The 14355-nt window shown below is 53.2% G+C and overlaps 1 protein-coding gene across 1 annotated transcript; it reads left to right on the top strand.

Moving 5' to 3' along the window:
• Positions 1 to 7886: 7886 nt before the first annotated feature.
• On the top strand, positions 7887 to 14035 carry LOC103596740 (uromodulin-like 1; the record flags this gene model as incomplete). Its single annotated transcript, XM_008580436.1, has 4 exons — positions 7887 to 8001; positions 9273 to 9394; positions 12003 to 12189; positions 13895 to 14035. Coding segments are annotated over exons 1-4 (565 nt in total), but the record flags the coding sequence as incomplete, so codon positions are not given.
• Between the last annotated feature and the right edge of the window lie 320 nt (positions 14036 to 14355).

Genomic DNA, 14355 nt, shown 5'->3' with positions numbered 1-14355 from the left:
CATCTGTCTCTAAATTTTTCTATTTTATAAGGACACCAGTCATATTATATTAGGGCCTACCCCAACAACATCACTTTTATGTGATAATCTTTGTAAGACCCTATCTCCAAATAGGGTCACATTCTGAGTTAATGGGGGTCAGGACTTCAACATATGGGTTTTTGGAGGAGCACAACTCAACTCATAGCAGTCCCCATTGCATGAGGTGACAGAGGCTCCCTGGGGAGATGGGAAGCCCCAGGCAGCACATGGGGACAGGCCATGACAAAGAGGCACAGGGCTGGGAAATGTAACAGTGCTAGGGGTCTCGAGAACGAGTGGCCAAGCTGAAGAGGGGCTATGGCATTTGCGCACCAGGCTCCAGGTGGCAGATGCACGGAACGTGGTAAGGCACACTTGATGCTCCTGCTGCAGCAGGGGTGCCTGCCCTCCTTCTCCCGGTGACAATGGTCACAGTCAAACTGACCTTTATATCTGTGAACTTCTCACATGTGCTTTAAACATTTGCTTATTTATCTTCCACCTCATTCCATAAAACCTGCCGTCATCATCTCCCGGCCCACAGTGAGCCTTCAGTAGGGATTTGCTGCGGAATTGTAGATTCGTTTCTTATGTGGTGAACCTGAGGCTCATGCAGACCAAGAAAAGCATATGAAATGCTACAACCTGTGGAATCAGAAAATACAGAGCCAAACACAGGGACCCGAGCACCTGATTGTTCATTCCAACTCATGCTCTTCCTGCAGTATGTTGTCAGATCCCGGGGCCGCAGGAAGCGTGAGTCAGGCCCAGGGCGGCATCGCCTCAGTCTGCAGAAGAGAATGTCCTCACATGTAGCTCCACGTTTATGCTTCATTCCTTCAAGTGTGAGCTAAGGCAATGACTTGCTCAGTGCATGTGGAGGCAAAGGCCCCGTGGAAGGGGCTGCCGGGCAGGTTCTGAGGGCCTGTCCGAGTGCGGGAGACCTCATATCACTTGCTCCTGCAGAGGGGCGGCTCTCAGAGAGCCACCCGTGTGGATTTGACCCTTGTGGTTTTCTTCCTTCGGTTCCTCAACCCCCTCCTTGCTTGCCTCCCTCTTAGAAAAAGGCCTGTCCTTGTTGAGCTACCAGCTGTGCAACTACCGCGTGACCCAAAATGTCCAGAAACTGGAGGCCATTCGGACGTCCCACGTGACCTACGCTTCATGCGGCGGCTGGATCCCACGGAGGCAGTGCCCTAAGATCATTTACCGGACCCAGTACCTGGTGGTGGAGGTCCCTGAGTCCAGGAACGTGACCGACTGCTGTGAGGGCTACGAGCAGCTTGGCCTCTACTGCGTCCTGCGTGAGTCCAGGGAGGCGGGATGGGGTCCCCAGTGGGGCTCCTGGTGGGGTAGTCGCTGTTCCCACCCATTAGCACTGAGCTTACTGGATCTTTCTAGAACTCTGCTCTTCACCCTTGATCATGCATCAGGATCACCTGGGGGACTTGTTGCTGGCCCCACCCCCAGATTTCTGACTCAGCGTGTCAGGGTGAACAGCGACTATCTTTCTGACAAACTCCCCGGTGATGCTGATGCTGCTGGCCTGGGGGCCTCACGTACACAGAAGGCCCCTGGGTGGCTTTTAAAATGCAGATGCCTGGGCCCACCCTGAGAGATTATGACAGAATCAGTTTGGGGCATAGCTTGGGAACCAGGCTTTTTTCAAAGCTCCCCAAGCCCCAGCCTCCCACCCTAATTGTCCGGGGCCCCTAGTCCTCTTGCTCCCTTGGTGCAGGTGCAGGTGGAAAGCCCCAGCCGCTGCCGCTTGGGGCATGTTACCAGGGCAACTTTGTGGCTGCCCCGGCCACAGTCTGAGCTGGTGGGGCGGGGCGGGCCGGCCTCCTGACAGGAAGCAGTCTTTGCGGACGACCTCTTCCAGGGAGGGGATGTATGTGCACGTGGGTGTGCATGTGGGTGGTGATTGCTAATTTTGAGTCAACATCAGATCTAAAATGAGTTTCTGTACAGTCAGAAAGTCCTGCCTCCTGCCCCCATTGAGGGGGGACATGAGAGGGTGGCTTCAGGGAGGTATCAGCTGGCCCCCACAAAACGTGCAGGGTGCTGCCTCCAGAGTGCAGAAATAACTGGCTCAGGGTATCACGAGAGGGTCCTGCATGAGCCCTCCCTGTGTCCTGAGGCTGGGGCACAGCAGGACTGGGTGTGGACTTCCCAGACCAAGGTGTCTGCTTCCTCCCCAGACCAAAGAGTCAGGTTGTGGAGTCTGGGGTCAGTGCAGACCTGCAGAAGGTGAGTTTTTGTGGCATGCTGAACGGTCATGACAGTGGCCTCTCTTAGGCTTCCAGTGTGATTTCCCAGAGGAGAGGGCGGCTGGCGCTTTCCCACTGCCCATTCAGAGGGCCTGGGCCAAGCCATTTAAGAGTCATGCACCTCTTTCAAGAGGGGTAAAAGAATGCCACCATCATCAGTGCCACCACCACCAGTAGAACCCGGAGGGAGCAGCTGAACGCAGGCCTGGTGGCCGTCTCATCTTTCCGTTGTTTCCCTAGAGGGGCACCAGTAGGGAGAGCTGTCTCCTGGCCATCCTGCCCAGATGCCGGGTCTAAGGACACCTCCTGTCCTGACACTGCTCCTTCCGCACTCCCTGTCTACAAAGAGGCTGGCAGCTGAGCTGCAGGTGCTGCTGCCCCACCCTGGGAGGTGCCTCCCTTCCTGGGAGGTGGCATTGAGCATGTAGGCCTCAAAGACAGAATCCAGCTGTGGAATCCGCTGCTGCCCCGCCCCACCCCGTCTTACCTGTGAGGGCCACACTCCTTCCCACCTGAGGGCTGTTTTCAGGACTGGTGAGGTCACAGGGCCAAAGGGCAGATGGAGGCTAATGCATGGCCCTTCCTGCCTAGCCCGCTGCCACCCTGCTAGGGTGCACACGCCAATCCCCAGGGGAGAAGTCAGGGATGGCAGGCAGCCCCTCCCCTCACCTGCCCCTCATCTTTCCCCTCAACAAACAGCCACCAGGAAATGCCTCTTGGGGGACCAGAGCCCCACTTTTGGAGCATCAGCATCTTTGATTAGGACCTCACCAGGGTGAGGAGAGAGCAGGAAGGTTCTAGTGAGGGAGTCCCGTGGGCAAGAAGGGCGGGATGCTCTGGGAGCCACAGTGATGGCGCAGCCGGTGTAGGAGGTTGGGGGACGCTGGGAGCGAGGAGAAGGGGTCTGTCCCTGAGGCCGAAGAGGCCCTTCAGAGGTGCTGAGTTGGGGCGGGACAGCACACGGTCCCCTCAGGTCTTAGGAGGGGCACTTGACAGCAGAGGGGAGAGGAGAGGCAGGAGCCCAGAAGGACAGAGGAAGAAGAGGAGAGAAAGTGGGCTGTGGCTGAGTGCGTGCTTCATCACAGGCCAGGGCTGATGGTGGCTTACTATTACCTATGGTGGAGGTATTTATTGCCCGGATGCTGGCAGCAGAGCTCCTCTACACTCACCTGGCCCTTTTGATCAAAGCCTGCTCTTTTAGTGAAAGTTCAGAGATGCCAATGAGAGGTTGGCTGCTTGTAGCTGGAAGTGAGTCGGCAAATGACCAGCTGAGAACTGCAGCCTTGGTTTGTACAGCACGAGCCAGGGACAAAGCTGGACCCGGAGAGAAGGGTAGGAGGTTCCTCTCCTGCTGTGGCCAGGCCTCGGGTGCCCCGATGTGGGGTGACTTGCATCCGGGCCACCTGCTGGTCCGAGCTGCAGAGTCTCAGTCCCCAGGCAGCAGCAGGATGCCAGCCTCATCCCTTCCTCCTCCCACTCAGCAGCCAGTTATCCAAAAAAGGGAAGAGAGCTGAGAGCGTACATGTGATGTGACTTTCAGTCTAGACAACTTTTCCAGCTCTCTAAGCCCAGGATTGGGAATGAGATGATATGTCATACGTTATTTTATTTAAGTATGTATTTTAAATAACTACAAACATGAATACATGAGTCATACAGAAAATGTGGAAACACAGAAAAGAACAGAGGGAAATTACCCAAAAGACCGCCACCCAACAATAACCACTGTTGACATTTTCTTCTAGTCTTCATCCAGGGCAGACATTTTACAAGAGGAAGGCCACCCTGTCCAAGACTTTTGTAGCACACTTTAGCCACTTAGCAATCTATCCAGAACATCTTTCATGTCAATAAATATTGTTCCACTGCCTGATTTAATGGCCACATGACATTACCTCATATGGATGTCTCAGCATTTATTGAGCAATCTTTCCTATCACTTCTTTTAGTTGTTTCTAATTATGCATTATTATAAATAATTCTGTGATGAACATCATACAATAGAAACACTGCTACGCATAAGCTGGATTATGTACCCAGGAAAATTCTGAGAAGTGGACCCGGGCATCTTAGGCAATGCTCCCAAACTCCAGTGACACCCGGTTCTGCACAGCCTTCTGCACAGGCTCAACGCCTTGGCAAACTCTCCCTCGTTGGGCAATCCCAGGGCCCCATTGGACCAGGAAACTCCCCACAAACTTCCCTCTCCTTCTGGCTGAGGACCAGGGGCCCTTTGGTGAGAACCTCCTGTCCTGACCAGGCCGAGGGATACCAAGGACAGAGGCAGAAGAGAGGGGCTATTCCCCCGGCTGATCTGATTCTTCAGCCCTGGGAGCCTGGGACGCAGTTGCTGAAACAGAAATCTCTACTGCCGTCTCACTGAGCCATGACTAACAGGGTTGCCAGGCACTGGGCAGTTCTGGCTCATTGTTTGCCTTGAATTAGGGAAGGAGAAGGAGAAGGAGACTTTTATCTTCCTACTGCGGTGGAATTGTTGACTGTTCTCTCTGGGCACTCATGAGCGAGCCAGCTCCAAGGGACGGAGGGGGATTCCCAGCAGCATCCAAATTAAGATGAAGATCCACTCAAAGACACTTCTGCTATGATTAAGCAGCCCGATTTGGAAGCCAAATTTTTTGGGGGGGCAGGGTTGGCCTCTATTTTCTTTTTATTTAAATGAACTGTTTAGTTTAGAACAGTTTTGGATTTACAGAAAATTGCAAAGCTCATGCAGATAGTTCCCATATACTCCTCCCCAGTTTCCCCCAATGTTCGCATCTGGCACCACTAGGGTGCATTAGTCCCAACCTTGGAACCAATGCTGGCGCATTACCGTTAATCAAGTCTCTGCTACTCACTGTTTGTTCCCCTAAAGACTTTGTTCTGACCCAGGATCCTGCCTTGCATGTAGTCCTCATCTCTGCTTAGCCTCGAGGCCATTGGTTTGACAATGGGACACGAAGCAAAGACCTCCGGGCTCTTACAATCTCAGGGCCCCATTTCTGTCCCTGCGCTGCTCTCTCAGGCTGCTCCATACATCCAGTTTCATGCCCCAGAGCCATTCCCTGCATTGCCACTTCTCTGGGACCTGGAGACATTGTTATAGCCACCTGGACAATGAGATCATGAAGGGTGTGCAGGGGACAATGTGGAAAGGAGAACGTCACCGAATGTAAACGTCACCAAATGTGAACATCAACAGAATGAGCCAACTGCAGGATGGGTGCCCAGATGCTCCTGAGTTCTGCAGTTCAGGCTGCCCCTTCTCTGCCCTGACTGAGGCAACCACCTTGGTGATCTGTTGCCAACAGAAGCAAAGGCTACACTTTCTTTTGGGGGTTGTGGGGCATTCTGAAGAGAACCCAGGGGACCCAAGAGTCCCCGGGACTGTAGCCCTCATGGCGGCGCCCCCGCCACTGGCCATTCCCACCAGTCCTCCTGAAGGGCGCGGCCACTTCTCCCACCTTTGTGGAGAGGTTCCAGAGCTTGATTATCACCTGGCCTCTGTCCTGGAGTTTGAGGGGCCTGGAACTGAGCTTCTAGATGTCCTGTGGGTCATCTGCAGACACACAAGCTGGGCTTGAGCCTGATGGGCTCAAGGAGCACTGAGGTGGCAGGTCGCCTGCCCTCAGGGTGGCTGGGCTGAGGCTGCAGAGCTCAGCGGGATTCCCATGACCTTCCTTCTGCTTCCTTCTCTGCTGCCTCAGCTTCTCTGAGCTCACGTCTTCTCAGCTTCCCTTCATCCTGGGGGAACGAGGCCCTCTCCTGTCCTGAGCCCAGCACCACCTTCTTGGCGTGGGTGCACTGGCAGGCTGTCCTGGCTCTGCCCATGGCATCTCTGGCTGCATCGGCTCGCATTCCTGCCACGTCTCCCTGGTTCAGCTTCTTCTCGCCTCCTCCTCTTGTGTGTTTTTTGCACCCTAGACACCAGTGCCCTTGACTTCTGGCCAGTTGCCCTTTGGGTCCTGGAGATTCTCAGATAGTTTAGCTCTGTCTAAGAGCTCTAAAAGCCCTTTTTCTGAAAAGCCCACCATGGCTTCCCCCGGCCCCCAGCCGAGGTTCTGGTCACCAGGACCCCATGTCTCCCGTGGTGACTGCAGCCATCCCTGACCCCATGCCCCTCACCATCTTCTCCTCCCTTGGCAGCTTGCCCACACTTCTCTGTCCATCATCTGCGTGGAGTTGGGCCGGGTGGTGGGCTCATGCAGGACACAGTGCACCCAGGCCCTGGGCCGACTGATCTCAGCATGAGTTGACTATGGGGGGATGCCACGCTGCCGTGCATCTCGGTGTGAGTGCCCAGCAGACACGTCAGACTTCACGTGTGCACGGCAGATCCCTGGTCCACCCGACCCTTTCGTGACTGCTTTTCCAGGCTTGGGAGTGGAGTCCAGCAGATGCCCAGGCTGGAAGCCTTGGAGTCTTCCTGTAGCTTCTCCTTCTCTGACACTCTCATCCCATCCATGAGCACATCCTATGGGCACCTCCACCTACCACACCCAGCGGCTGACCTTCTCGCTGCCTCCACACAGCGTCACCCTGGTCCAGCCTCCACCATATCTCTCCTGGGGCATCACAGTCTCCCCGACCCTCCACCTCCACAGGCTGTTCTCCAGCAGTCAGAGCTCAACATTGCCACGCAAACCAGACTCGGTGCTTGTCTGGTGCCTCCAGGAAGCAGGACTGCAGAGGGGATGCAGTGGAGCTGGGGGGCAATTTCATGACATTCGCTACAGGTGGGAGGGGGGCTTGTGAAACTCTAGGCTCCTGGGCTTTTCACATGGGGGGCAGCTCTAGCCCCAAGGGCAAGCTGAAAGCCACAGGAGATGGGGACACAGAGCTGGTGAGAATAATCTGGGGTCTGGGGGCAGCAACAGTGTCACCGTCACCACTGAACTCCCCAAGCCCCCAGGGCCCTCACCTTGCACAGGAAGGGTCTCCCTGTGGCTCTGCTTCTCCTGTTCCCCGGGCTCCTCAGGCTCCTTTGAAGGGCTGCAGTGCACACTCTGCCTGGTAGGCGTCGGGGCTGCTGTGAGCTTCCTGCGGCCCCGGCATATGCACTTCTCACAGTGGCCTTCCCTGACCACCTGCCCCCTGGCCTGCTCTGTCCCCCGTGGCTCACATCCCACCTGACCGATGTGCATGCTTGACCCCCACTGGAACATAGGCTTCCTGAAGGTAGGGACTTTGTCCTCAGCCCACTGCTGAGTCCTGGGCACCTAGCATTGCGGCAGGAACATAGTAGGTACTCAATAAATATCAAATAACTATGAATGAGTAAGCTATTAGGACTTGAGGAGCAAGGGGACCTCTCAGGGTGTGGTGGAGCCCCTTGCACCTGGACTTCTGAGGCCCAGAGGAAGAAGGGAAGCCCAGGACCTCCAAGGGGGTGGGTGGCTGCCCAGGTCTGAGCAGGCCCCACTGGCACTCTAGGAACCACAGGCAGAGCCCAGTGCCAGCAAGGGTGCAGGTGCAGTGCCTCTGCAGCTCATCGAAGATTTTTGTTTTTTTAATTTTCAGCATCAATAATTGTATCATTTTTCCCCAGCCCTGAATCGGTCTGGGGAATTTGCATCGAGACCTGGGGTCTGCCCGATGGTGGGGCCCACACCGTCCACCTCCCTGTGTGGCTTGGACACCGACTGTCCTGGACTTCAGAAGTGCTGCCCCTGGTCAGGGGGCCACCACTGTGTGGCCCCCATGCCTCAAGGTAGGGACACAGAGGAGACCTGCAGCAAAGTGAGGTCTCCAGTGAGGCTGTGATCTGGGTGAAAGTGTGGGAACGGTGGGTTTCTAGAAGCAGCAGCCCAATTTCACCAGGAGCTGCCACTGTGCACATGGGCAGAGTCTGCTCTTAGGCAGTTTCTGTCAACATCTGGTCACTGAAATCTCAGGGGAGAAGAGCCAAGGGTTCTCTCGGATGCCCTGAAATGAGAAAATATTCCTCGTAGAGCAGAGACCTAAGTCTCCCCAGTATTTCTGGAGAAGCTCTAGGCACTCTGGTGCATGAGTGGGAAGCTGAAGCATCTCACGGAGGGAGGTGTGAGGCTGGCCACTCATGAGCCATTGCAGGGGGCTGCCATGCTCCCCCAGCACCCACCACAGGACCCTGTGGGCCACCTGCCTGTCTGGAAAGTTCTCTCTTGACTGGGCCTACACTGAGGAGAATGGTCATCTGAGGTTCAGAGCTAGGGAGAGAGATATATGCACACACACTAATACTACTATATATATTCTGTTATTATAGTACATAGTAATATGATAATATCAATATCAAGTGCTGCTATATTATAGTACTATGTATTAACTATGCTACTAAACTATGCATTATAGTACATATATGTTATATATAGTATTACATAGTGTACATCATATCCAATGTGTTACGTAGGATGTATATTATATACAAAGGCACTTCAAGAAGTTCATGGAAAAATGGAATTGTAAGACAATACGAATGTTTCCATGATCCTTTTAAAGACCTGTCACATAATATGTTGTATATAGTATTATAAAGTGCACATTACATACAATAATATATTATGTAGTATGTACCATGTTATGTGTATCATATACTACTGTATACTATTATATATCATACTGTTCAACATTAGTGGTGTAAATAGAATAATGGCATAGTGCATAAGAATTTTGTTTAACAATATCATGTACTACACTGAGGACTACAGGACATCTTTACACCCTGAGTGCATCCAGCTCTTCAAGGGAAGGCGCAGGGCTGTGGGCCCAGCCTTCCAACCGTGCTGGCCTGCTGCTGGCTGGGCCAGTGGTCTTCGTGGTCTTCGGGAGGGTGGGGAGGGAAGGGCAGGAAGTGGGGATTCCCACCTGTCCCCTTGTAGGTGTCTTAATGCAGGAGGTAATTGCTTTCCAGGCCTCCAATTCTCCTCTCTGCTCTGCTGGCCTCTGGTGGTCCCACCCTGTCCTGGGGCCTGTAACTCCTTGGTATTTGCTCCCGTGCAGCTCCCGAGAGGAACCTAGTGAGCTTCTGGTACAATGTGACCATGCTGGTGAAGATGGACTTCCAGGAGCTCAAGCAGGTGGACCCCAGGCTCCTGGATCACATGCGCCTGCTGTACTCCTTGGTAGGTGGGAAGGTCAGGGAGTACATGGCACGCTTCTCTCCACAGCAGGTAGCCCCCGGGGGTGAGGGCAAGGAAGGGAACGGGGGTCAGGAGGGGACATTCCCGAGTGGTCCCAAAATGACTGACTGAGCCAGATTTGAGGAATAATTTAAATGCACTAGAATGTACACAATTCAAGGCATGTTGTTGGATGGATTTTGCTACATAACTTTGTTAAGTCCTACCTCGTGGTATACAACACGGAACACAAGGGTGTCCCAGTAAAGTCAGCCTGAGCCCCGAAGTTCTGCCCCCACGAATCTCATTCCCAAATCCCTGAAATTCTGGCCCCGCTTTATGGAGTTCTGCAGCATCCTGCAGTGCGCTGAGATGGGAACTTGTAGACCAGGGCTCTCTCCTGGCACCATTGCTGCTTTGGGCCCAAGTGCTCTCTGTGGGGTGCTGCAGGATGGTTGGCAGCAGCCCTGGCCTCCACGCACAGAAGCCAGGAGCACCGCCCCATGGCGACAACCAAAAATGTCTCCAGACATTTCCCCTGTCCCTTGGGGCAATCCCCCTGGTTGGGAACCACAATTGGTAGCTCACATTCTCCAGAGCATCAGTGTCTCCCTCGATCTTGGGAGCCCCAGTGTGGGCAGGGCACTGCGTCACCCAATGGGGCCTTCCCTGAGCGGTGGTTGACCTCGGGGCCAGCTGTGGACAGGGCCCCTCAGAAGGGTCCTGAGCTTGGCACATGCTCTGCTGTCTCCTTGAAATGCTTAATAATGTTGAGCCAGAGGCCCCACACGTCCATTCTGCTCCTCGTGTATCTGGTCCTGCCTGCCCTTCAGATCCCAGTGGTGTGTGCCATGTGTGCCTGGGTGTCACGGTGTCAGACCTGGAGCTGGGTCTCTCCTTAGTCTTTAGACTGGCTGGTGGGCAGCCCAGAACCTGTGGTGAACACACTCGCCTTATCTGGGCCTCTGTCCGGCATAAGTGCTTGAGAGGTGTGTGCAACCCAGCGGGGAGTGATTTCTGTTTCTCCTTAGCGACCCTGCCGGGGTTAAAATCACAGTGTAGCCACTCGCCAGCTGTGTGACTTTGGGCAAGTTTCCAACCTCTCGGTATCTTAGATACACCCTCCATTAAACAGAAATAGCCGTAGTCCTGCGTGAGACAGCAGTTGTGAGGGTCCAATAGTTGGTACAGGTAAGAGCATGAAGAGGCTCCTGGTGCGCGTGGCCTCTGAGGCGGTGCAGTCATCATCGCTACTGCAAACGCTGCGTGTGCCGCCTGCTGTCTGCTCATGCGGGCGGGGCTAACATTGCCTCCCCGGGGGAGCCGCCTGCCCTGCGCAGGCTCCGTGCTTGTTTCTGCTCTGAATGAGGGGTTCCATGAGGCCAGGGCTCGTTCTCTATTCTGTCCTTCTAAATTACTAACTGCACCTCCTCCTGGGAAGGGGTTTCACATCTGCCGAGAAGGACTTCACTCTCTCCAAGCCTCCTTTTGGTTCCCAATGGAGACTTGGGGTTTGCTGGCAAAGTCTGTTCTGTTGACACAGGCCTGGCTGGGCAGTTGCAGATTTGCCTGGCTTCACAAAGGTTGAGATTTCAAGTTACTAGGCTGAAATAAAAAGAATTCATAGGAAATGAGAAAGGGATCATTAAGCCTCAAAAAAAAAAAAAAAATGCCCCAGATGTGTACAAGATAAGACCATGGCTTTTGACCTCTAGTTCTCTCTGTCATCAGCTCCAAGAGACCCTTGGTTTTGGCAAGGGTGGGGAACAGAGAGGTCCTGGGGGTGACTGCTCTAGGAGTTTCTTGTGGCTGCCATAACAAAGCACCACCAACTGGGGGACTTAAACAAAAGAAATTTATTCTGTCGCAATTCCAAGGTGTCATCAGGGTTGGTTCTTACTAAGAGCAGAGAGAGCTCCAGGCCTCTCTCCGTGACTTGCAGATGGCATCTTCCCTCTGTGCTTGTTCATATCTAAACTTCCCCTTTTTATAAGGACACCAGTCATGTTGGATCAGGTCCATCCTAATGACTTTATCTTAACTTGACTGCCTCTGTAACGACCCTATCTCCAATAAGGTCACATTTTGAGGTACTAAAGGTTAGGATTTTAACATATGAATTTTGTGGGCACAATTCAACCCATGGCAACCAGTGTTGCAAAATTATTTATAATTCTGGCTTTCAGAGCTTTCATTGGGATGCTCACAGATCTATAGTTGAATACACCTTATTCAAAATGCTTGGGACCAGAAGTGTTTGGGGTTTGGGATTTTTTTTTCTTTTTAGAATATTTGCAGAATACATACCAGTTGAGCATCCTTAATCTGAAAATCCAAACTCTGAAATGCCCCAGTGAATTTCCTTTGAGCATCATGTTGGCTCTCAAAAAGTTTTGGATTTTGGAGCGTTTTGAATTTTGGATTTTTCTATTTGGTGTGCTCAACCTGTAAAAATAGTGTAGAGGTTCTTTTCTTTAGAGGAGCATGGTGTGTGTGTATGTGCATGTGTGTGTGTGTGTGTGTACAATTGACTCGAGCTTCTCCGGACCTCAGTCTCGTCTGTCTGATGGGGATGCCCTCCCACAGTGCGATGCTGATTCTGGTTTCACAGGTTACCAGTGCCTTACAGCCACTGGACTCGGCTGTCCACCACCTGCACTCGACCATGGGGGACACCTCCACCACGGTGTCGCAGCTGTTGCTGGGCCTGCCACAGCTGCTGCCTGTGGCCAACGTCTCTGCCGTGCTGGCTGACATCACGAAGCGTGTCTATGAAGTGGTCAACGTCAAGGTGCAAGGTTGTGTTCCCCTCTGTCCTCCCTTTGGGGGAGGCTACCTAGGGGGCCTGAACAGCTCAGGTGCTAGGTGGATTCTTGGGCTAGAGCCAGTCCCTCACGCTCTAAAGGAGGTTTACTATGTCCAGGACGGAGGGATGACCTGTTCAGGTGTGTGGATCCCTCAGGCATGGCATGATCTGCTGTAACACGAGCTCCTTCTGAACCATACCAAGTTTGCTCTCCAAGCTCCCAAGGACAGACTCAGAACTCATGTTGCTCCAACACCCCTCTCTGCTCTCCTCCTCTCCATTCCTCCTCTGCCCTCGCGCCTGCCTCTCTTCTCGCAGGGTTGGCACTGGAGGGCAAATCCCAGGGCAACACAGGAACACCTTGTTTCTTCCCTTCCTTGGGTCCCTGAATTTCCCTGCCACCTCGTTTCCACCCTTGCCAAAGACTTCCTCATCCTGAGATGACTCTTTCAGCACAATTTGTACAAAGCTGGGTTTGTACTTGGTAACACGCATAGATGTGGCCTTGTTTCTGAGACAAATAATCTGTTTTTGTTTGTTTCTTGTCTATGTCAGGGGTTGGCAGACTTCTTCTGAAAAGGGCCAGGTAGTGCATAATTTTTGCTTTGTGGGCCACGTGGCTTCCGTCTCAACTCTTCCGTGGTGCTGTTGCAGTGTGAGAGCAGCCATAGACTCATGGGAGCACATGACTGGCTTCCTTTAAAACTTTCTTCCCCCAACAGGCAGCAAGCCAGCCACGGTTGCTGCTGCCGGGCTCTGTGGCAGGTGGCTGCTCTGTTGGCAACGCTTCTTCTGTGACACTGAGGTTCACATCTGATGATGCCAGGGACTGGGGCCCAATGACAGCTCTGGTGGTTGCATTTGTCTTCCTTCCAAATTCACAGTGTTCTTGACAGCCAAGCTAGGTGGTTGCAGTGACGGTAACTGAGGTGCATGCCCGTCTGTTCTGAGCACGTCCTCCAGCTGGAGGCTGCAGGAACATACCTGTAGGTGAACAAGGCGGGTTTTCCCGTTGAGGCAGCAAGAGAGAATCCATACCGTGGGAACCGTGGGGCATCTCAGCACGGGGTGCTAGAAAGAAACTAATAACATGTGCTTTTGACTGGGAGGTTGGGGAGGTTCTAAAGAAGTGGGGTTTTGTTCTAGATTGAATGCTGTTAAGAAAGTGGGAGGGATTCTGGATTTGGTGTCTCAATAAATCTTATCTACAGGGAGGGGAAAATTGCATGAGGATAAGCTACACTTGGTAGGGAAATAATACTCACTCCCTTTGGCGAAGAGAAGGGGGTTGGTAACTTGCGGGTGACACGTGAGCTTATCCCTGTCTGTGCTTAGATATGATTGTGAAGTGGCCCTGTCTGAGGGTGGTGCTCTGGAGGCTGCTTCTGTCTGATGGGAGAACAATGGGCCAGCTGTGAGTGCCTTTGGCTCTGGTTTTCTTTCCCAGTTCAGTCGAGCCCTCAGTGATCTGTTCAGGCTGCAGCAGCCACCCAGGAGCAGGTGGGGCTGCTTGGGGATGGGCACATCCCTGCCTGGCTATGAGTGGCCATGCAGAGGACCAGGGCCACATGGGGCTGTGACGTGGTCACCCCCCAGGATCACAGGGGTGATCCATGAAGGATACGTGCATGAAGGTGGAGCAGAACGCCAGGGCAGTTATGACTCTGAAAAATGTTCTCGCCTCTTCTTTCCAACAGATGTGAACGAGTGTTTCTATGACACACTCAACACCTGCTCAGGAAGGGAACTGTGTGTGAACACGGAGGGCTCCTACCAGTGTGTCTGTCACCAGCCATCGCAGGCCTTGGGTCCCCAGAGGCTGAACCGCTTGTGTGAAGGTAAAGCTTGGCTCTCCCAGGTGGCGTGAGAATAGCCTTAGGGGACTTCTAAGACCACAAGGCCCACAGACCACAGAGACTTTTCTCTTGCCGGGAGAGAATGCCAGCTCACGGGCATAGAATCGTTCCCAGGTCTTTCAAGCATTCTTGATCTCACGGCAGGCCATTCTTGCATTCATGACTTAGCACATGTTTATTTACATGCCAATCACTGCTGGTAACAAAGACACATGTGAATGGGTCATAGTCTTTGCCTGTATAATTGGTTGTTTAAATGGAGATACGTTGGAGAGTGAAAGGGGCTTGAGGAATGTTTACTC

Source organism: Galeopterus variegatus, unplaced genomic scaffold, assembly GCF_000696425.1.
Source record: "Galeopterus variegatus unplaced genomic scaffold, G_variegatus-3.0.2 Scaffold2094, whole genome shotgun sequence".
NCBI classification, from domain to species: Eukaryota; Metazoa; Chordata; class Mammalia; order Dermoptera; family Cynocephalidae; genus Galeopterus; species Galeopterus variegatus.
This window is presented reverse-complemented; position numbering and strand designations above follow the sequence as displayed.